This window comes from Pristiophorus japonicus, chromosome 3, assembly GCF_044704955.1.
Source record: "Pristiophorus japonicus isolate sPriJap1 chromosome 3, sPriJap1.hap1, whole genome shotgun sequence".
Classification (NCBI taxonomy): Eukaryota; Metazoa; Chordata; class Chondrichthyes; family Pristiophoridae; genus Pristiophorus; species Pristiophorus japonicus.
The window spans coordinates 184,734,515-184,756,792 of NC_091979.1; the positions used below are offsets into that span (position 1 = coordinate 184,734,515).

Below are 22,278 nucleotides of genomic sequence, written 5' to 3' on the forward strand. Positions count from 1 at the left end.
GCCCATATTAGTTTAACTCCTCCCCCAACAGCACTAGCAAACACGCCCCCTAGGACAGTGGTTCCGGTCCTGCCCAGTTGCAGACCGTCCGGTTTGTACTGGTTCCAATGTCCCAGGAATTTGAATCTCTTCCGTCTGCACCACTCCTCAAGCCACGTATTAATCCGAGCTGTCCTGTGATTCGTACTCTGACTAGCACGTGGCACTGGTAGCAATCCTTAGATTACTACTTTTGAGGTCCTACTTTTTAATTTAGCTCCTAGCTCCCTAAATTCGTCTTGTAGGACCTCATCCCGTTTTTTACCTATATCGTTGGTACCTAATATGCAGCACGACAACTGGCTGTTCACCCTCCCTTTTCAGAATGCCTTGCACCCACTGCGAGACACCCTTGACCCTTGCTCCAGGGAGGCAACATACCATCCTGGAAGTCTCGGTTGTGGCCGCAGAAACGTCTATCTATTCCCCTTAGAATTGAATCCCCTATCACTATAGCTCTCCCATTCTTTTTCCTGTGCAGCAGAGCCTCCTACAGTGCCATGAACTTGGCTGCTGCTGCTGCTGCCCTCCCCTGATGAGTCATCCCCCTCAACAGTACCCAAAGCGGTGTATCTGTTTTGCAGGGGGATGACCGCAGGGGACCCCTGCACTACCTTCCTTGCACTGCTTTTCCTGTTGGTTACCCATTCCCTATCTGGCTGTGTACCCTTTACCTGCAGTAAGACCAACTCACTAAACGTGCCATTCAGCATCGTGGATGCTCCAGAGTGAATCAACCCGCAGCTCCAGTGCCACAATGCGGTCCGTCAGGAGATGCAGTCGGAGACACTTCCTGCACACGTAGTCGTCAGGGACACCGGAAGCGTCCCTGACTTCCCACATAGTACAGGAGGCGCATAACACGTGTCCAAGCTGTCCTGCCATGTCTTAACCCCTGGATAAACTTAATTTGGCAACAACAATGCTGAAGATTACTTACTGATAAAGAAAAAGAAAAAGACTTGGACCGATCCTATCACTGCTTTCCAAATGCGCTGCTATTTTATCTTTAATAATTTAATAATTGATTCCAACATTTTCCCCACTAATGTCAGGCTAACTAGTCTATAATTCCCCATTTTCTCTCTTCCCTCCTTTCTTAAAAAGTGGTGTTACATTAGCTATCCTCCAGTCCATAGGAACTGATCCAGAGTCGATACTGTTGGAAAATGATCACCAATGAATCTACTATTTCTAGGGCTACTTAAGTACTCCTGGATGCAGACTATCAGGCCTCGGGGATTTATCGGCCTTCAATCCCATCAATTTCCCTAATACAATTTCCCACCTAATAAGGATTTCCTTCAATTCCTCCTTCTCACTAGACCCTCGGTCCCTCGTATTTCCGGAAGGTTATGTGTCTTCCTTCGTGAAGACAGAACCAAAGTATTTGTTTAACTGGTCTGCCATTTCTTTGTTCCCCCATTATAAATTCACCTGAATCTGGCTACATTTGTCTGTACTAAACTTTTTCTCTTCACATAGCTATTGAAGCTATTCCTGCACCTATTTTCTGTGTTTCTATGTTTGCATAGTTTATAAATGTACTACAGAATATGGAACTAGCAATACAAATCTGGAAGGTCCTGTTGGTCTGTGCTAAGTTAGCTGAAATTAGGCAGGGTGGTTGTACAACTAGCCTCTGTGGCCGGCTGGAGCTGTGGAGAGGAAAAATTAGCTAGCGTTCCTGCTCCTGGAACATTGTATACTTTTTAGCAGGAGTCAATGTGTGACTGTTAAATGAGGACAGGATTGGTTTGGCTATGATGCAGTCCATAGTAAAATGTCTTAACACTGTCTCAGCTCAAACATCAAAAATAGCCACTTGGGAGAGGTACAATAGGTGATCTTGTGACAGTGGAACTCGCGTGGAAAGTGTTGGTATCCTCAGGATTAGAATTGAGAACTGTACCGCTTTTTGGTATAAGTGCTCCACACCAGCTCTGTGCCAGTGTTGTTTTCCTTTAGCTATGTTCTTTACAGTTATAGGTTTCTTAAGTGTCTGTTTGGCTCACGATATGTTTGGTCAGATTGAATTGCAGATACCTTTTTGAGTAAATTGCTGTGATTTGGACTAGAGCCAACAAATTTCATCATAAAATCTTGTGGGAATCAATGGAATTCGTCCCCATCCAATTGCAGTGCTAATGCAACCAGGAAATTGGATTTCTGGGTGTAAACTATTTGTAAACAGTTGTACAAATAGCTTAGTCTTGAGTTGGGATGGCAAGAAATACCTTGTCTTCGTGTGATCAGTAAAGCTGCAACGCCCTACAGCATGTTTCACAAAGTCTTTTAGAAATAATCTACTTTAATTTAAAGAAAAGAATTAGAGCTGGGTTTTTGCAAGCAAATGCATGAAATTAAATGTTAGAGACTCACTAAGAGTCTGCAGACAGTCACTGTCAAGATTGCATTGGCATCTGCTAACTAGTTTTAAGCAACACAAAGCTCAAACTGGGGATGGTTGCTAAAAATTCCTTATGTGCGATTAGTCACTTCTGGATCCTCTGAAGTTCCATCTCTGGGTTGTTGTACTTATCTACATGCTGCCACTTGGCTACATCATTCGCAGACACAAGATGAACTTTCACATGTACGCCAATGATGCCTTGCTCGTCACCACCACTTCACGCGAACTCTTGGCTGCCTGTGTGCTGTCAGGCCGCTTGTCCAACTTCAAGTCTAGGGGGAGTCAGAACTTTCTCCAGTTGGACATCAAGATGACCAAAATCTCTCGTCTTCAGAGCCCATCATTAATCCTGCTCCTTTACCATTGATTCCTGAGCTGAGCTTTAAAACCCCACATCCGATCCATCACTAAGATCTACATATCATTGCTCGTCTGCAACATTAACATGGTCCTTCTACCATTGAAATACTTGCATATATCATCATCATCTCCAGACTTGACTTCTCTAGTCCTATCCTTCTATTCTCCTTAAACTCCAGCTTGTCTAAAACTCATCTACATGTATCTAGGCTTTCATGTGCAATATACTCATCACCTGAAATTGCTCTTCATCCCAGTGTTCATAACGCTTTCTCCTGATGCACAAACCAAGGCCTTATTTATATTGTGCTAAAACAGGTCTTCCTGGCAGTTGGTATTAGTGGAAGTTTTACAATTGATTGCAGCCAGCATTGGGGAACATAGTGGTACTAGCATGGGACTTGGGAATATAAAGGCACTTATCATTTCAAAGACAAAATCTAGAATTAAATCACACTGTTTTTCAGTTTGAATGGACACAGCATAACCATCACACGTTCCTGAAATTCTGGTGACAGTACCGGTGGGGTGGGAGAAGGACGAGGAGGAAAAATTACATTTAACCTGAAGTATTACTTCCTCAATTTTTTTTTTTTAGAAAATAAATTCCATTTTATGTCAGTCGCTCTGCATCCTGATAGATGTCTGCTTTGTTGGATTTTTCAGGTGGAAAGAAACTATTTGCTTCAGCTTGAGCTGGATTCAGCATTGGGACCAGGAGTAGGTCATTCAGCCTCCTGAGCCATTCAATTAGATCATGGCTGTTCTGTATCTTAACTCCATCTATCCGGCTTGGTTCCGTAACCTTGAATGTCCTTGCCAAACAAATATCTATCAATCTGTTTTTATATTTTCAATTAATTTTAAAAGTTATTTGTATTAAATATGTTAGCATGCAATAGTCACAGTAAAAATGTGAAAGGAGCCCATTCTTGAGTGCTGCTAGAAATACCACAGGTTGTATTTTTATAATCTCAAAAGCAGACTTTCATTTGAAGTTGAATTGTACAGTGAAATGCAAAATGAGGGGAGCCTTTTTATACTTTGAAAATTATGGTTTCGAGCAACTGAAATTTGCTCTTTTCAACTGCACCACCTCGGAGACCCACCCAGAAGTGGGCATCAATTAGCTGCAGTCTGACAGCTTGAGCTGACTAAAAGCCCAAAATCCAGTTACGTGATTTTTTGGGGGAGCTTGAACTTTGTTGTAAGTCACAGCTCAGTTTGCCGAACAGTCGGGTTGCAAGACGAGCAGTTAACCAGCAATGTGGACTTAATACAGTGTTGGTGGTAGTTTTTTAAAGATTTGTACAAAGAGCCCCATTTATGGATGAATTTGGCATTGGGGTACATCTTCTGGTTTGAGAGATCTGTTAAATATGCCCTCATTCTTACAATGCTTCAAACTATCTGTTTTGTCATGGCACTCGTGAGTAATTATAAACGCTGCTTCTCGATGAAAGATGCTGATCTCAAATTTCACAAGAAGGCATGCAAAGCCACATGCAAATGACTACTCTCCGTTTCAAATAAACCTGCTGATGCTTGTTAGCGTTTATAAATAAAAAAAATCCCCTGTGGGCTAGACTGTGTCGCTTTTGTGTACCATTTAGGTTCCAGTGCTAATGCCCATTTGTGAAATTCTTTTTTCGCAACACGTGCATGCATTTGCTGTTACGCAAGCAGATGAGTCTCTTTCAGAGTGATTTTGTCAGATGTGATTAATCTTCGATAAGAGGAGACAAATTTCATAACTGAGGTTGCAGCTCCTCAAATCTTTCAATTGGCATGAGTGTTTTGGTTGTAGAAGTATGAAAGGGCTGGTAAGTTTGTCACTACAATTTAGTGCAGTATAAAGGTGGGTATGTAAAATGTCTTTACTGTCCACTTGAATTGTGAAAAACAACCAGTGATACAATTATATCCTTTGCTTCCAAATTTGGGTTGTCTGGAGGGAGCAACTAGAGCTCGGTAACACTAAAGTGCAGTACTGGTGGGTACAGTTCATTGTAAAACATTGAAGTAAAGTACTGGACGTAGGTCTGTCATGAATGATGAGAGCAATTGGGAGGGTTTAATAAACATTCCAGTTACTAACTCAGATATATTTTTCCCCTCCATAGCATATTGGTACCAGTAAATAGGACACCTGTAGGAAACACTAACATTGTTTGGCTGCTTTATAAAACTCAAAGCCAATATTTTCCCATTCGAAGACTGAAGAGTTGCTTTTCATGGTTCAGTTTTCTGATGAGTGGTAAAATGTTGTTTTGAATGATCCATCTACAATTGTAGTGAAATTTAAGCCAAGTACCAGATTCGCACTCCATCAACCCTGGCTCAATGGAAGAACTCTCTCCTGAGTCAGAAGGTTGTGGGTTCACGCCCCACTCCAGAGATGAGCATATAATCTAAAAACTGACACTCTCATGCACTACTGAGGGAATTCTGCACTGTGTAAGGTGTTGTCTTTCGGATGAGATGTTAAACTGAGGTCCTGTCTGCCCTCTTTGGTGGATGTAAAAGATCCCACAGCACTATTCCAAAAAAGCAGGGAATTTTCCCCAGTGTCCTAAACATCAGTTATCCTTTAACCAATAGCTAAGAAAACAGATGATCTGGTAATTTATCTCATTGCTGTTTGTAGGACCTTGTTGGGTACAAATTGGCTGCCGTGTTTCCGTTTATTATAACTGTGACTACACTTCAAAAGTACTTAATTGGGTGTAATGTGCTTTGGGATGTCCTGGAGTCGTGAAGTGTGCTATATAAATACAAGTCCCTTCTAATAAACTAAATTCTCTTCCTTTTTCCTACCCCCCCCCCCCCCCCAAAATCAATTTAATTTATAGCAATGGGTGTGTTTGAACTGTGTTTAGGGATTTTCATTTCATAGGCATAAACGATGTGTGTTAGATCCAAGATCATGGAGCTACACATCAGGATGTTTGCTGTGAAATTTCTTTCACATTATTTAGTGGGTGCTAGATGGGTGAGAATTCTATAAAAGAAAGACTTGCATTTATATAGTGCTTTTCACAAGTACCGAACATCTCAGTGTTTTACAGCCAATGAAGTACTTTTGGAGTGTAGTCACTGTTATAATGTAGGAAACTCAGCAGCCAAGTTGCGCACAAAGCTCCCACAATGTGGTGATAACTAGATAATCTGTTTTTGTTATGTTGATTTGAGGGATAAATATTAGCCAGGACACCTTGCTCTTCAAAATAGTGCCATGGGATCTTTTACATCCACTTGAGAGAGCAAATGGCACCTCGGTTTAACGTCTCGTCCAAAAGACAGCACCTCTGACAGTGCAGCACTCCCTCGTTACTGCACTGGAGTGTCGGCCCAGATTTTTATATTAAAGTCCCTGGAGTGGGACTTGAACGCACAACCTTCTGATTGAGGCAAGAGTGCTACCCACTGAGCCACAGCTGACAAAGGGCACTATGGGCTTCTCATGAGACCTTAAACCATGGTGGTCATTTTAGACCCTGACATTTCATTATTGATTATAATCCTCTACTACCCATCCTTTGTTGCAACCATTAGGTGGTGTAAAATGAAGTGGATCCCTCAAAATCTGATTCTTTTGGATGGTATATGGGAAAGGAGTTTGTGATCTCCTACATAATGCTATCCTAAGCGATAGAAGGTTTAAAATTAAGAACAGCATGGACACCTTATTTTAACATGGTTTTGAACCAGTTGTGTAATGTGAAATGTGGTGGGCCCATGCCTGCTCTTTGAGATCCCTTAAAATTCCAGAATCTGTCATCAAAGAACAATAAATTTGAAAAACTGCATCTGCAAGAACATCTGTATATCAAATGGAATCATTTTAGTTAACATTCCTGCTCTTTGTGTTGCCAATTAACTTTTAAGATGAATTCTACACCAATTAATCCTTTTTAGCCAATCTCCATTTCCGTGTCTGTGTTGACCTTTAGCTAAGCCTATGAATTGTTTGGAATCATGAGTAAGTGTTCGTGCTTGTGGAATGATTATTCATAGGTGGTATTTTCATCCTTGAAGTAATTAGGCTAGAAGCAAGTAACTGTCATTACTTCCTCTTTTTTAATTTCCTTTTCAATATAATACAGGATGTCACGTGTGGAAAATTATTCAGTACCTTGACTGGCTCCATCTTAAAGTACTAATTAAACCCTAGAAGTTATCTGGCCAGATGTTCTGGCAGGTAAAGGCAACTAATCGGTTTATTACTAAGCTATAGAGATCAGAAGGTCTTGAGTTTGATGCCTGTGATATTTTGAAATAGCTGATCTCAGTTGGCCTCAGTGCCCTGTGCTTAGGAGTGGAATAATCAGCCAAGATTGTTTTTCAATGACACAAGATTTGATGAGAGCAAGGGAGAAAATTGGAAGATGTGAAAGAACGACTGAAGCCCATATCTTTCAATGATCGATGACAGAAAATCATTTGGCATTTTCTGCTCTTCTGTAACTTCCAAAAAAAACTTATCAAAATTCTTGTGAAATCAGTACAGTTTGTGCACTTGTAATTTTCAATGTGTAGCTCCAGTTTTAATATCCAAAACCCAACACTGTGATTACCAAAGCATGTGTTACTGAAATCTGGTTGCTATATTTTGTCCTCACCACCCTTAGTGAATGTGTTTTCAGTATTGCACAGAGGGTATTGCCACCTCACTTGGTTCATTTCTGATTAACTTGATTAGATTATAACTCTGCAGCTGTATGAATTCAGTGGAATACACATTCCCATTTAATGTAATTGATAGTTATGTCACTGAAATTATGTAGAGTTTCTGACCTTTCAAACATGCTGCTTTCCTTCCCACTTTTCTCCCTAATGAACATTGAGGGGCAATATGGTCCTTTTACTAAAATTGTCTTTCCTATTTTCTGACTTAACTGGCTGTTCATCAAACCCACTCCGGTGAAAGTATAAAATTAGTGCTGTATATACCTCTGTTTAATGTGCAAAAGCTTAAATGCTTAATCCAAATAAATCATGAAAGTTTAATTATTTCTTGACTTAAAATTGGAGTTCCAAAATTGTCTCTACTATTGCGTTTGTACCTGCTTAAGTCAAGTACCAAGTAGTGTCCTAGGAGTTAAACCCAGACGGGATCATATTCATAAGAACATAAGAAATAGGAGCAGGAGTAGACCATATGGCCGCTTGAGCCTGCTCCGCCATTTAATACGATCATGGCTGATCCGATCATGGACTCGAGTTCACTTCCCTGCCCACTCCCCATTACCTCTTAATCCCTTATCGGTTAAGAAACTGTCTATCTCTGTCTTAAATTTATTCAATGACCCAGCTTCCACAGTGCTCTGAGGCACTGAATTCCACAGATTTACAATGCTCAGAGAAGAAATACCTCCTCATCTCAGTTTTAAATGGTCTCCCCTATCAGTGGAAACATCCTCTCTGCATCCACCTTGTCGAAACCCCTCAATCTTATACGTTTCAATAAGATCACCTCTCATTCTTTTGAATTCCAATGAGTAGAGGCCCAACCTACTCGACCTTTCTTCATAAGTCAACCCCCTCATCTCCGGAATCAACCTAGTGAACCTTCTCTGAACTGCCTCCAAAGCAAGTATATCCTTTCTTAAATATGGAAACCAAAACTGTATGCAGTATTCCAGGTGTGGCCTCACCAATACCCGGTAAAACTGTAGCAGGACTTCCTCGCTTTTATACTCCATCCCCTTTGCAATAAAGGCCAAGATTCCATTGGACTTCCTGATCACTTGCTACACCTGCATACTAACCTTTTGTGTCTCATGCACAAGTTACCCCCAGGTCCCGCTGTACTGCAGAACTGCAATTTTCCTCCATTTAAATAACTTGTTGTTTGATTTTTTTTTCTGCCTCAGTGCATAACCTCACACTTTCCAACATTATACTCCATCTGCCAAATTTTTGCCCACTCACTTAGCCTCTATGTCCTTTTGCAGATTTTTGTGTCCTCCTCACACATTGATATTCCACCCCCATCTTTGTATCGTCAGCAAACTTGGCTATGTTACACTCTGTCCCTTCTTCCAAGTCATTAATATAGATTGTAAATAGTTGGGGTCCCAGCACTGATCCCTGTGTCACCCCACTAGTTACTGATTGCCAACCTGAGAATTAACCATTTATCCGGACTCTCTTTTCTGTTAGTTAGCCAATCCTCTATCCATGCTAATATAGTACCCCACCCCCATGGACTTTTATCTTGTGCAGTAACCTCTTATGTGGCACCTTGTCAAATGCCTCTGGAAGTCCAAATACACCACATCTACTGGTTTCCCTTTAATCCACCCTGTTTGTTACATCCTCAAAGAATTCTAGCAAATTTGTCAACCATGACTTCCCCTTCATAAATCCATGCTGACTCTGCCTGACTGAATTATGCTTTTCCAAATGTCCTGCTGCTACTTTAATAATGGACTCCAACATTTTCCCAACCACAGATATCAGGCTAACTGATAGTTTCCTGCTTTTGTCTGCCTCCTTTTTTAAATAGGGGCGTTACATTTGCAGTTTTCCAATTTGCTGGGACCTCCCCAGAATCCAGGGAATTTTGGTAAATTACAACCAATGCATCCACTATCCCTGCCGCTACTTCTCAAGACCCGAGGATTCAAGCCATCAAGTCCAGGGGATTTATCCACCTTTAGTCCCATTATCTTACTGCGTACCACCTCCTTAGTGATTGTGATTGTGTTAAGCTCCTACCCTCCCATAGTCCCTTGACTATCCACTGTTGGGATATTGTTAGTGTCCTCTACCGTAATGACGGGTACAAAATATTTGTCCAGTGTTTCTGCCATCTCCATGTTCCCCATTACTAATTCCCTGCTCTTGTCCTCTAAGGGACCAACCTTTACTTTAGACACACTTTTTTTTTTTCTTATACCTATCTGTTTTTATATTTTGTGCTAGTTTACTTTCATAGTTTATCTTACCTTAAATTTTTTTAGTCATTCTTTGCTGGCTTTTAAAAGCTTCCCAATCTTCTGTCCTCCAACTAGTTTTGGCCACTTTGCCCTTGTTTTTAATTGGATACCGTCCTTTAGTTCTTTAGTTAGCCACGGATGACTCTTTACACCCTTTCCTCCTCACTGGAATATATTTTTCTTGAGAGTTGTGAAATATCTCCATACATGTACACCACTGTTCATCAACTGTCCCACACTTTAATCTATTTTCCCAGTTCACTTTAGCCAATTCTGCTCTCATACCTTTGTAGTCTCTTTTATTTAAGCTTAGTACGCTGGTTTGAGATTCAACTTTCTCACCCTCCATCTGCATTTGAAATTCAACCATGCTAGGATCACTCATTCCTAGAGGATCCTTTACTAGGAAATTGTTTTAGTCCTAACTTGAACGCCTCATTTGTTCATTAACGATCTCCAGTAGAGTAACTTAAAGGTAGGGATGTCCGAATGACGGTCTGAGCCATGGCAATCTTGCCCACAAAGCCAAGGCACCACAGTTCTTGTGTTTATATTTCTTACATGCTGGTTTGTCCTGTTGTGAATTTCATGAGCCTGGTGGTCTGGAAAGGGCTGTTCTTTTGTTGCCTGATCAGTGAATAAATTCTGCCGACACCTGGGAAGTCTCTGGCAAAAGACCACCCTAAGTGGAGGAAGTGCATCCGGGAGGGTGCCAAGCATCTTGAGTCTCGTCGCCAAGAGCATGCTGAATAGAAGCGCAGGTAGCGGAAGGAGCCTGCGGCAAACCAGACTCCCCTCCCACCCTTTTCTCTAACGACTGTCTGTCCCACCTGTGACAGAGACTGTAATTCCCATATTGGACTGTAGAGTCACCTAAGAGCTCACTTTGAGTGGAAGCAAGTCTTCCTCGATTTCGAGGGACTGTCGATGATGATGAATAAATCCTGCATCATCATCTTAAGATGTCCAATAGCCTCAATGGCACTTAGTTGACTGATCCAGGAAAACAAATGTCTTGGACTCCTGTCTTAAAGCTGCATTATTCTTCAATTTAGGTAGGGAAGGGATTGAATTGAAAAAGCAAGTTTATCGATTTGCTAGAAGTAACTGGAGATTAAAATGAAAAATGAAAACATTAGACAAAGGAATGAATGACTTGCACTTGTATAACATCTCATGTGCATGGGATGTTCCAAAGTGCTTCCCAGCTAAGGAAGTATTTTTTGAAGTGTAGTCACTGTTGTAAAGTAGGAACCGTGGCAGCCAATTTTGCGCACAGCAAGCTCCCACAAATAGCAATGAAATAAATGACCAGATAATTGTTTGTGATGTTGGTTGAGGACTGAAGAAATAGGAGCATGATTAATAATGAGAAAATGTAATTTTAAATCCTTGCAGTTGAGGTGGTGGATCGCTGCTATAGGAAGTTCTAGGATGGGTTTTGAGTTTTAAGTTTGCGATTTTGTTTTAAACTAAGGATGTGTGGAGCAGTGGAGGGAAGAAACAGTGGTACTGGGAAGCAGTGACCAGACTGTACCAGCACATTCTCTAACTGGATGGTCTGCTTTCTCACATTAAGGTAGATTCGTCAGAAAATCATTAGCTTGGTCAAATTGTCTTATTTTAACTGATTATCTTTTTCTGACTGAGCAACATTGAAATTTATTGAAAATTGAGTGCATAAACCTTCATTAATTGAGCCCCAGAAAGCGGTAAGTCTGCAGCAAAGTTTAGCCTTTTAGATTGCGATTTAGTGTTGGTTCCATCATGGGTGGATGCGTCGCTCCCCATCAAAGAAACTGCCATCTACACCGTAGCAATTTTGGCTGAATCCACAACCATCACTGATGTTCCTGGGGAGAGCCCTGGATTTAATTTGATATTGCCATACGCTATTTGTGACAGTAAACCTGATTCTTTGGATGTGTTTTTGCACTAAAAAAATGGCAGAAGGAAATATGTAATAAGAAAAAATTACATACAAAACATTTAACAGAAGTAATGAATGGAGAGTCTGGATTTAATTACCCTGGGCTGCATTTATGCAGTGTTTCAGCAATGGGAATTTGAAGAGTGCTTGTTGCAAGTTTTCAGAAGAGAAGTTGTGGGTTGAAAACCTCAGTTGCACTGCTGTTGAGTACATGTGGTGGTCCTAGGTTCAAGAAGAGTCATGTGAAAATGTAGTGTAACCTCCAGGATTAGGATGGAATGTCAAACCCCTCAAAAAAAAAATGCATTTTTTCCATATTGCTGCTGGTGATACTGTATAAGCATTTGTGTTAGACATGCTCCTGTTCTCTTTCCCCTAACACCCCACCCCCATTGGCACTCTATGGAGTCCCAGTGGCTCAGGATCCTGTTTTTATTAAACAAGCTTGGGCCATTACTATAATACAGATTTCAAAGTCCTGCCTTCCTCTGCTTTCATGCTTCAGCTGCCCACAACACATCACAGGTTGGGAGCCCTGCAATTATGTTCGAGTTTCGATTTGAGAGCGTAATGGGGGGCGGGGGGGGAGCTGTCAGGATTCTGCCAATGCTGCAGTGAAACTGGCTGCTGGATATGCGGTAACAGCAGTGACTGGTAGTCTCTGAGGTTGGGTGTTTCTTGATTTTCTTACTCCACCCTCCACATTCCATTGTAATATGCCTCTGGATGTGAAGCATGGCTGTAAGCAGTGGGGAATGTATTTCTGTAGGAACACTTGTTTTTTGTGGAACATCTGGAATAATAAAACTGACTGCTTGAGGCCTGTACTAGCCTTATAGGCTCCTGGCACATGCACCTTGCGTAGTTATTGTCAACCTCAACTTGCCAAAATCGATAAGGCTGAACGCCAGGAAGAACCAGTAAAAACTGGGGGTGCTATTGGCCTACCACTGTTGGGAAGGGGGTGAAACCACAGCCTGTGTTACCACTCCTGATCATCATCCAATGAAGCTTATTTGTGAACTTGGTTAAGAATGGGAATAGGCTTGCCTGTGATGCCTTCTGCAGTTGAATAGGCTACCAACATTTGCTGTCTTGGCGTAAGATATATGTGGTATTGCAGGGCCCTTGGAACCATATCCCCAACAAAAGTCACTAAGGGAGAAAATTGGCAAAGAAAGATCCTCCCTATATAGCAAACACTAAAGAACGGAGAAGTCAAATCCCTTGTGTGGGGAGTTAAAGAAAAACAATGGAACACCTAGAAATATCTGGCAGACAGAGATCCAGAGCTAAATGTAAAATTAGATTTTTAATGTAAAACAGGAATCAAGTATTTATATATATTTTTTAAATGAGCTCTAAAGAATATAAGAAATAGGAGTAGGCCCTTCGAGCCTGCTTCGTCATTCAATAAGATCACGGCTGACCTACTTCAACTTCACCTACCTGCACTATCCCCATATCCCTTGGTTCCCTTAGATTTTTGGATACCATCAATCTCTGTCTTGAATCTACTCAACAATTGAGCATCAACAGCCCTCTGAGGAAGAGAATTCCAAAGATTCACAGCCCTTTGAGTGAAGACATTTCTCATCTCAATCCCAAGTGACTGACCTTTTGGGCCCAAATTTGGCCCACCCATTTTGTTTTTTCGGCACGCTCACGTGAGATGCGCCGACTTCCCAGGCTCAAAATGGCACCAAAAAGATGTCCCCGGATTCTGGCCGCTCTGTTGACTCTCCCAGGGCTTGGCACGGAACGGCGATTCCATTGGGGGGGGGCGGAGCTCTGGCCCTGTGCGTGAAGGAGTGCCGGCATCGCTGCGCATGTGCATTGTAGCGTTCGCGCATGCGCAGTAGCAAATAACATTGGCACTCAGCCAGTTCCCTGTGCTCTCCTGTCCGGTCATCCCGCCCGCAGCTATCCCTGGCTGAGTGGCCTCCCGCGCCGGCCCGCTGTCTGTTGATTCCTGCAGCCAGCCTGTCTGTGTTTTCTGGGAGCTCAGCCCAACCTGTCTGTGTTCTGCGAGCCTGTGGCCAGTTCCCTGTGCTCTCCCACCCGCACCTATCCCCGGCCAAGTGGTCTCCCGCACCGGCCGGCTGGCCCGCTGTCCGTTGGTTGCTGCAGCCAGCCTGCCTGTGTCTTCTGGGAGCCCAGTCCAGCCTGTCTGTGTTCTGCGAACCTGTGACCAGTTCCCTGTGCTCTCCCGCCCGATCGTCCCGGCCGAGTGGCCTCTCACCGGCCGACCCACTGACTTCCCGGGCCCGAGTTAGGAAGGTAGGACTTAAGTTTTATATTTTATTTCTTCTTGATGGTTTTTATCCTTCTTGAATGTTGTGCTTTGTTTAGTGCTTTGTAAGGTCCTCTCCGCTTCCCTTCCCACCCCTATCTCTAGCTACCTGGTTCATTTCTTAACTTTCCAAGGGTTTTCTGTGCGGCCACAAGTGGCCACATACGCTGGCCTAAGTTAATTTGGAGCAACTTTTAGCTGTCCAAAGTGGCTTAAATGGCCAAAACTGGCATAGGTAGCTGGTAACGCCTCCTTTTGGAAAAAAACTAAACTAAACTTAAAAAAAAAATCCTAACTAACTCACTTACAATGGTGCAAATTGAATGTGCAAAATGGGGATTTTTAAGAAAAATCAAGTTGCTCCAAAAAAAATGGAGCAACTCCTGGACAATTTTGGGCCCTTTATTTCTGAGTCTGTGACCCCTAGGTCTAGATTCCTCAGCCAGGGAAAACAGCTTCCCAACATCTACCCAGTCAAGCCGCTCAGTTGAAGATCCATTGATATTTGACTGGACCTCCTTGATATAACTTGAAGCATTTCATTTAAAAATAACACACAAGACAAGGCACATCAAAAAATAAAGATTATTAACGTCAAACTTTTTAAAAACTTGATTGTAGGAGTGAGGGAAGACTGACTTGAACTAAGGAGTGTCCCAATATTCAGGAGAAGCAACGAGTTTGTGTTGGCTTGATTCGGGATGTATGGAGGAAGAAGGGTCTCAGTGGATCTTAGGTGTTTTTTTTAAGTTCTTTGAATAAGGTAGGAAAGCACTAATTGTAATTGTTAAAATAGAGGAAATGAGAGTGGTTCCTACTGGAGAGATGGATTGGAGGCAAGAGGAGGATAGTTTGTCACATTACTGACTTTTAATTGTATCCTGTCCAGGAAATGAAGAGGTGTTAGAGCCTCTAAAGATCTAGGAACAATATTCAAGTCGGGGAAAATGAATGGTATCAAAAAAACAAGTTATTTGGGACAGCTTTAGAAATGGAGCGGATATGGGAGTTTTATTTGGTGTCAGAGGAAATGTGAGGCCAAAAATGTTACAGAAGAAAGAGCTAAGAAAAAGGCATTTAGTATCACAGTTGATAGCTGTGTTGTAGCTTTTTCCTGCTTATCATTGAGTAGGTTTGTAAAATGTTGTGGAGATTGTCAGCAAGCCATCTCTAATTTCTAATCTCAACCTTTTTAACTAGTAAGAGCCATATAGTGACTCATTCAGTTTGGAAGGTGGAAACTTAAAATAAAATCCAATGGCCTGAAGCAGCAAGATTGTTAATTCATTGTGAGGAAGGGCGAGCCAGCATTTACTCTGCCTATGAATCAGTGCCTGCTGAGAACTGATAAGGGAAGGGAGTGCTATTAGTACAGGCTAGCTGCCAGTGGTATGACAAACATCCAGATAGTACCTGCACCTGATCTGGTTTTGTACGACAATGCTAAAAGTTGACCCAAAATGGGACTTGCCATCTCCATCCTGCCAAATTATTGCTTTTGAAACTTGGTTGTTTCACTTAGTTTACTATTTCTTGGTTGAATGTTGCTAACATTCAAAACTTTTTTGTTTCGAGTAGATTCCTTGCCCCCTCAATTTTCTCCCCTCCTATCTTGAAATCACTGACTTACTTTGCTACAGTTTATTGAGTACCATCAAAGCTATTTTACCACAGAAGCATCATAGCCAAACTCGATCCGGTCTACACAATTTCTGTCTGTGCGCTTCCTGGCAGAAGTCACTGACGAGGGGTTGGGGTATTGATGTCAGTAACAGCATGACTCTGATCGGCTAACTTTGCACATGCAAGGAATTGAATCTGGGAACCTTCCTCCTCTATGAATCTGTATCACAGAAGATGCTGTATTTACTCACAGAGCCATTGGGAAGAGATTTTCATCACTTGTAACGGCTGGTAAATGTTAAGTTCTTGGATAACGTTCGTCTTCATCCTTTTCCTTCTCCTGCTTTCTTTCTGCACAGGGTAAAGAATCCTGCAGTGGAATAGATAACTATTCTCTCTTGCTAATTCTGTCTGCTAATACCATTGTCAATACTTGCTGCGTCTGTCACATATGCAGTATTGAAGGCTACATGTCGCCTAACAATTTGTCTTGTGGCAGCTTCTAATCTTTAAAAGCTGCTGTGCCCTACAGGTGTTGCAGTGTTATGGAAGTCTATCTGCGAATTGTTGGCCTGGCACCATGAGTTCTGAGTATACCCGAGTGCTCCCAGAGTCAATTTCGGTCGGAACGTGAGATTGTATGCTTGTGGTACTGACTTTTGCTCTTTGACTGGAACAGCCCCAAAGGCATGAGTGCACAAAATGTTCCTGAACTTGAATTTTTTTTAGTAGGCTTTTTCATTTTCAGTTTTCTTAAATTATCCATGTGAAAATTGGGGAAGGTTGTACAGGGAGTCTCTCTTTCTCCCCCCCCCCCACCCCCCCCCCCCCCCAAAATTAACAAGGATTTACACACAAACTAGATTGTCACGTGCGCACATGCTTTCAGTTTAAATGGTGTTCCTGCGCATATCTCTTTCCCCGATCCCCTCAGTTTTATACGTCTTTTCCTTGGCTTAATGCACAGGAGAAGTAATAAGACAAAATGCTATACATGAAATGACACCTCCACGTGCAGCTTTGGTAGGAAAAATAGAAAAGCGGAGTATTTTTTAAATGGTGAGAGATTGGGAAATGTTGGTGTTCAGAGGGACCTGGGTGTCCTTGTACACGATTCACAAAGTTAACATGCAGGTACAGCAAGCAATTAAGAAAGCAAATGGTATGTTGGCCTTTATTACAAGAGGATTGGAGTATGAGTAAAGACGACTTACTACAATTTCTATAGAGCCCTGGTGAGACCATACTTGGAGTATTGTGTACAGTTTTGGTCTCCTTACCTAAGGAAGGATATACTTGCCATCACGGGAATGCAACGAAGGTTCACCAGACTGATTCCTGGGATGGGGGGAATTGTCCTAGGAGGAAAGATTGAGTATACTGGGCCAATATTCTCGAGTTTTAAAGAATGCGAGGTGATCTCATTGAAAGATTCAAAATTTTTACAGGGCTTGACAGGGTAGATGCAGGGAGGATGGGAAGTCTAGAATCAGGGATCACAGTCTCAGGATGGGCTCAATTTTGGGCCACCTCTTTTTTCGGCACACTTACCGGAAATGCGCTGCTTTTCTTCGTTCAGAAGTGCGTCGAAAAAATTTCTTTCCACTTTGGCCGCTGTCCGGCCTCCTGTGGTCGCGCAGCGTGGCCAGCCAAGTTGGGGATGGAGCCAGCGTCCTGCGCCGAAAACAGTGTCTAGACGTCTGCACATGCGCAGTGGGGTGTCCGCGCATGCGCCGTAGTTCCTCGCCCCAGCTTCTCCATGTCTTGCTGCAGCCTCTCTGTGGGACCCAATGCCAGCCAAATGACGTGAGTAGGGATAGTTGATTTGAAGCTTTAATCATCTCTGAATCACACCAGGAGGCCACTCGGCCAGGGCTTGGAGCGGGTGGGCAGGAGAACTGATAGAAATCATCCAGGCAGGAGCACCATCAGTTCTCCTGCCCACCCGTCCCAAGCCCTGGTCGAGTGGCGATCGATCTAGTATAATCATTGCAAACAAATAGTTGTTCAAATTAGTTGAGAGATTAGGGCAATTTAATTCAACTATCTTTTTTACTACTTTTATTTTTGTAGTTTAAGCTTTCATGAATGCTTCTGTTGTATCGTAAATTAACTTTGTGAAGTTTGTCATATGATATCCTGTATAGCTGTTTGATCCTATTCACATTCTTTAGTCATTAAGTTTCTTTAATGACCAAATTAAATTTTAGTCTTTTGAAACTCACTTGGCCAGGGTGAGGGGCAGGTGGGCGGGCAGGAGAACTGATAGAAATCATCCAGGCCCGAACACTCAGTTCGGCTGGCCTCCCACCCCTATCCCAGGCCGAATGGCCTTCGATGTACCTGCCTGCGCTGATTTCTTAACTCTCCGCAAGAGTTTTCTGAAGTGGCCACATACGCTGGCCTAAGTAGATTTGGAGTAATTATTAGCCCACCAAAGTTGCCTAAATGGACAGAACTGGCGTAGGTGGCTGGTAATGCCCCCTTTTGAGAAAAAAAAACTTGTAACTAACTCACTTTGGTGCAAATTGAATGTGCAAAATGGGGATTTTTAAGTTAACAGCAGAAAAATCAAGTTACTTCAAAAAAGAAATGGAGCAGCTCCTGGCCAAAATTGAGTCCAATAAGGGGTCGGCCATTTAGGACTGAGATGAGGAGAAATTCCTTCACTCAAAGGCTGGTGAATCTTGGCATTCTCTACCCCAGAGGGCAGTGGATGCTCCGTCTTTGAGTATATTCAGGACAGAGATCATTACATTTTTGAATATTAAGGGAATCAAGGAATATGGGGAAAGTGCAGGAAAGTGGAGTTGAGGTAGAAGATCAGCCATGATCTTCTGTTCTAGAATAAGGAAAATGGGAGTCAAATCTCACGCAACAAAAAATTGAAAACAATCTTTGGAATAGAAATAATTTATTTGCAAACAGGCAAGTTTCTATTGCATCTGGCTGTGTGAAACTACATTACTGTGACATCCTATACTGACTCTAAACACACTTGGTCTAAAGTCCCCTGGGTCACATGACTTCCCACAAGTTTAAATTATTTTCATCCTTTTTTTATTAAATATTTTTTTTGGCTGGAATGGAATTCTCCTTTCTCTAAATTCCTGTTTGTCAAGGCTGTAACAAGGTTTAGTCTACAATTTTGGTGGGAAGTGACGTGTTGTCTGCTGTAACTGCCGGCGCTCGAAGTAGTCGGAAGATGGTGCTCTAAATGTTGGACAAGAAGTTTCTAATTGGAGATATGGTAAGCCTTAAAGGGAAATGCAGGCACACAGCTTGCATTCAAAATGTCAAATTTAAAAAGAACCATTTCCCCATACTGTTCTGCAGCGGATGATCTTCACCTGAGAACATCTATTTATAGCTGAGATCTTTTGCCAGGTACTGATGTTGATCAATTTGCTGTTGTCGCCTGTGTTATGTGGAAAGAACAGATGTGACAATTGGGGGTTTAAAGAAGAGATGATATTTGTTCTTGAGGCAATTACCCATTATGCATATAGGGTTCAAATGCCAGGGGCCATGAGTTTAATACTTGGGGAGTAGAGTGATGGATACTTTATTTAGTTCGGATCATTGTAGCAAGGAATGCGGCAAGTTCCTGCATTTACATTGCAAAACAGGTTCATTTATCCTGGTAAAAGAATCATCGACTCACATTTTCAAGTTTCAGCAATGTAATCTTGGAAATCTGGTGCATGGATGGAGCTCTCTAACGATCTAAACGAAACAAGCACTACAGTAAAAGTGCCAAAAGAAGGGAAGTGACATCAAACTTATCTTGATTTGTGTAATAAGGACCGATTTCCATTTGCCAGTGCTGACTGGAAACAATCTGGGAATTCCTATTGGTCCTAATGACCATGAATAGGGCAGATGTTGGGTGCTGCTGAAGGCAATCTATTGAGCGCAGGAACAGGAAGGTCAAGAGCAATTCAGGTCTTAAAGGCAGCAGCACCACTGAAGTGTCGGCTATCTTTTTGCAGGAAATGGAACACGATTTTCCTCAATACCTTTCGATGACATGTGGAAAGCAATTTAATGTAAGTCAGAAGCTGTTGGTCGTCTTGTTAATTTAAAAATGCTGTCCCCTGTGAATGAATTTTTACTGCTGTGCCATGGCTGGGATGGCAGCACACCAGGCTGCGATCTGTATGAACCGCTGATCTAATTTTGGAGGGAGTTGGTAAATGGGCAGCACCATGCTTCCAAGCAGTAGGTGAAGGAATAGGAAGTGTGGGTATGAAGAATGCTGGTGAGAATTGAGAGGGTTGCTGATTTGAATAAGATTTCTCTCTCTACTGGGGGAATAGAGCAGGTGTATGGCCAGGGAGGGGGAGTCTCTACTCTGCGGCATGGAAACGATTGTTACTGACTCGGTACAGGCCCAGGCGAATCACTTCTGTTAAAATGGCTTCTGGTTGTTGCTCTTGGTCTCCGAATAGTCCGCCCTCACAAAAGGAGGGTGGCGCATAACTAAAAACTGTCTCCATGACCAAGCATAAAAGAGCAACAACATTGGGGTCAAGTTTCAGGCCGCGCCTATTACGGCGCAGCCTTGCAAACCACGCCTGATTTCCGCGCTCAAAACCGCGTCTAAAACTTACCTTGGTATTCTCCTTTCCTCCCCCCCCCCCCCCCCCTCACCAGCTGGAACATTCCAGATCCTTGGCATAGCTAGAGTGCGAGTGCAGTAGCTCCAAGCACCCGAGGCTGTGTGGGAGGGGCCCGAAGCACACCGCCCCTAGCCCTGGCCGAATGGGCTCATTGGGGCGGCAAAGATTGGACTCGGGCCTCCATCCTCTTCAGCTTCTGCTCCGGCTCTCTCGCCCCCAGCTCCCGCTCCCGGTTCGGCTCTCTCCTGCACCCCCTCCCCCCAGCACCGGCTCTTTTACCCATCCCTCCTCCTTCAGGCCCGGTTCCCCCCCCCCAAGTCTTTGGCGGGGCCCTTGCTAGGGGCGGGCCCTGTTTGAAGTCGTCGGCTTCCCCCCCGTCTCCTCTTCCCCCTCCCTCTCCTCTCCTCCACCTGCCCTCTCTGAGCGTACAAAAATCTACACTTACTCCATTCTAAGTTAGTTTGGAGTAAGTTTTCGCTGCCTAAACTTGCAAAGCAGGCTTAAGTGGCCGGACACGCCCTCTTTTGGGGGAAAAAAAAATCTGTTCTAAAATGAAACTGTTCTAACTCACTAGAACTGGAGCAAACTAAATGCTGAAAATTGCAATTTCTAAGTTACTCCATTCTAAACTAGTTGCTCCAAAAAAATAGGAACAACTCAGGCTGAAACATGACCCCATTGTGACATAATTCCTGAAGCAAGAAAACTGTTATTCAAAAAGTCAAGGCTATCTTGACAACTGCTCTGGAATCAGTAGCCCCTGGTTGTTGGGCAGTTTGCCCCTGAACTACACCCAGTACCAGTAGAGGAAATCTGGGTGCAAAGCCCTCTGACATTAATTTGCAGGAAATTTATATTGCACCCTATTCACATGCAGGCACAGGAAGTTTGGGGACAGTGCTCTTCATTATGGAAGGATTAGCACCCATTTTTCTCTGCTTTGCAGGTTGACTTATAATTTTAAAAGGTTTCATAATGGCCTTTCCGTCCGTCTTCCCCCCCCCCCCCCCCTCCCCCACCCCCGCAAAAAAAAAGTTATGCTTGTGTATCTGACGAGAGATATTATAATTGTGTTTATTTAGAAAAATCCTTATTCCAGTGTTTGAAATGCAGCAAACACTAGTTATGATACCATATAGTTTTCCTAATAAGAGTCAATAGCTCTTGTCTGAAAACCTTGAGTTTTGCTTTCAATTCAGTGACTTTCAGTTTGCCAGCTTTATCTGAATCCCTTACTTGTTAACTAAAAATAGCATCCGTGTCATTGTCTGTCTTCCCTCCCTCCCTCACTGGCTCCATTCATTCAGTAGAAGAGTGCTCATAGCTGAGGTTGGTAATGGCATTGCATTAGAGTAAAATCCTGCTTGGGAGCCAAGTATTCTGTTATTTCCTGTGAGGGAGGACAGCATTGGGTGATGGGGAAAGGCGCCATGTAGTAGTGAGACCGACAGGAAGGGTGCGGTCTGTTAGGTCACTCATTTCTGCTCTGTCTATTTTTGACTTTAAAATACAGTATAGTCTTTTTCAGAGAGTTTCCATTCGTCCAGTTGAGTTAGGAAACTCTCGTGGAAATGTGATGCAGGTTGATTGAATGATACATTGTCCAGTCATTTACACTAACAATTGGAGGTATGATGTGGTCCAGTCAAAACCAGATTTGTTACTCAGCTACCAGATATTTAGAACCTAATTGGCAGCTTGAGCCAAGCTTACTGTACCATAGTTAGTAACTTGTATTACACTGCAAGTTTTGCTTCTAAGCTGTTTAACCATGGCAGGGTTATCTTGCAAATGAAAGTAGGCTTGAGACTTTCTGATGTAAACCTGTGGAATACATAAGAACATAAGAATTAGGAACAGGAGTAGGCCCTCGAGCCTGCTCCGCCATTCAACAAGATCATGGCTGATCTGGCTGTGGACTCAGCTCCATTTATCCGCCCGCTCCCCGTAACCCTTAATTCCCTTATTGGTTAAAAATCTATCTATCTGTGACTTGAATACATTCAATGAGCTAGCCTCAACTGCTTCCTTGGGCAGAGAATTCCACAGATTCA

The 22,278-nt window shown here is 42.8% G+C and overlaps 1 protein-coding gene across 4 annotated transcripts in view; it reads left to right on the forward strand.

The window, feature by feature from the left end:
• raph1a (Ras association (RalGDS/AF-6) and pleckstrin homology domains 1a) overlaps window positions 1-22,278 on the forward strand; it is a 342,525-nt gene that overhangs the window by 46,870 nt on the left and 273,377 nt on the right. For 3 of the 4 annotated variants that reach the window (XM_070876083.1, XM_070876086.1, XM_070876087.1), the window contains exon 1: window positions 19,624-19,651. The exons of the other annotated variant lie outside the window; for it this stretch is intronic. In XM_070876083.1, the coding sequence (XP_070732184.1) occupies window positions 19,628-19,651 (24 nt within the window). In that variant the 5' untranslated portion in view covers window positions 19,624-19,627. Of the gene's footprint in view, window positions 1-19,623; window positions 19,652-22,278 lie in introns of those variants that run through there. 4 annotated transcript variants of the gene reach the window in all.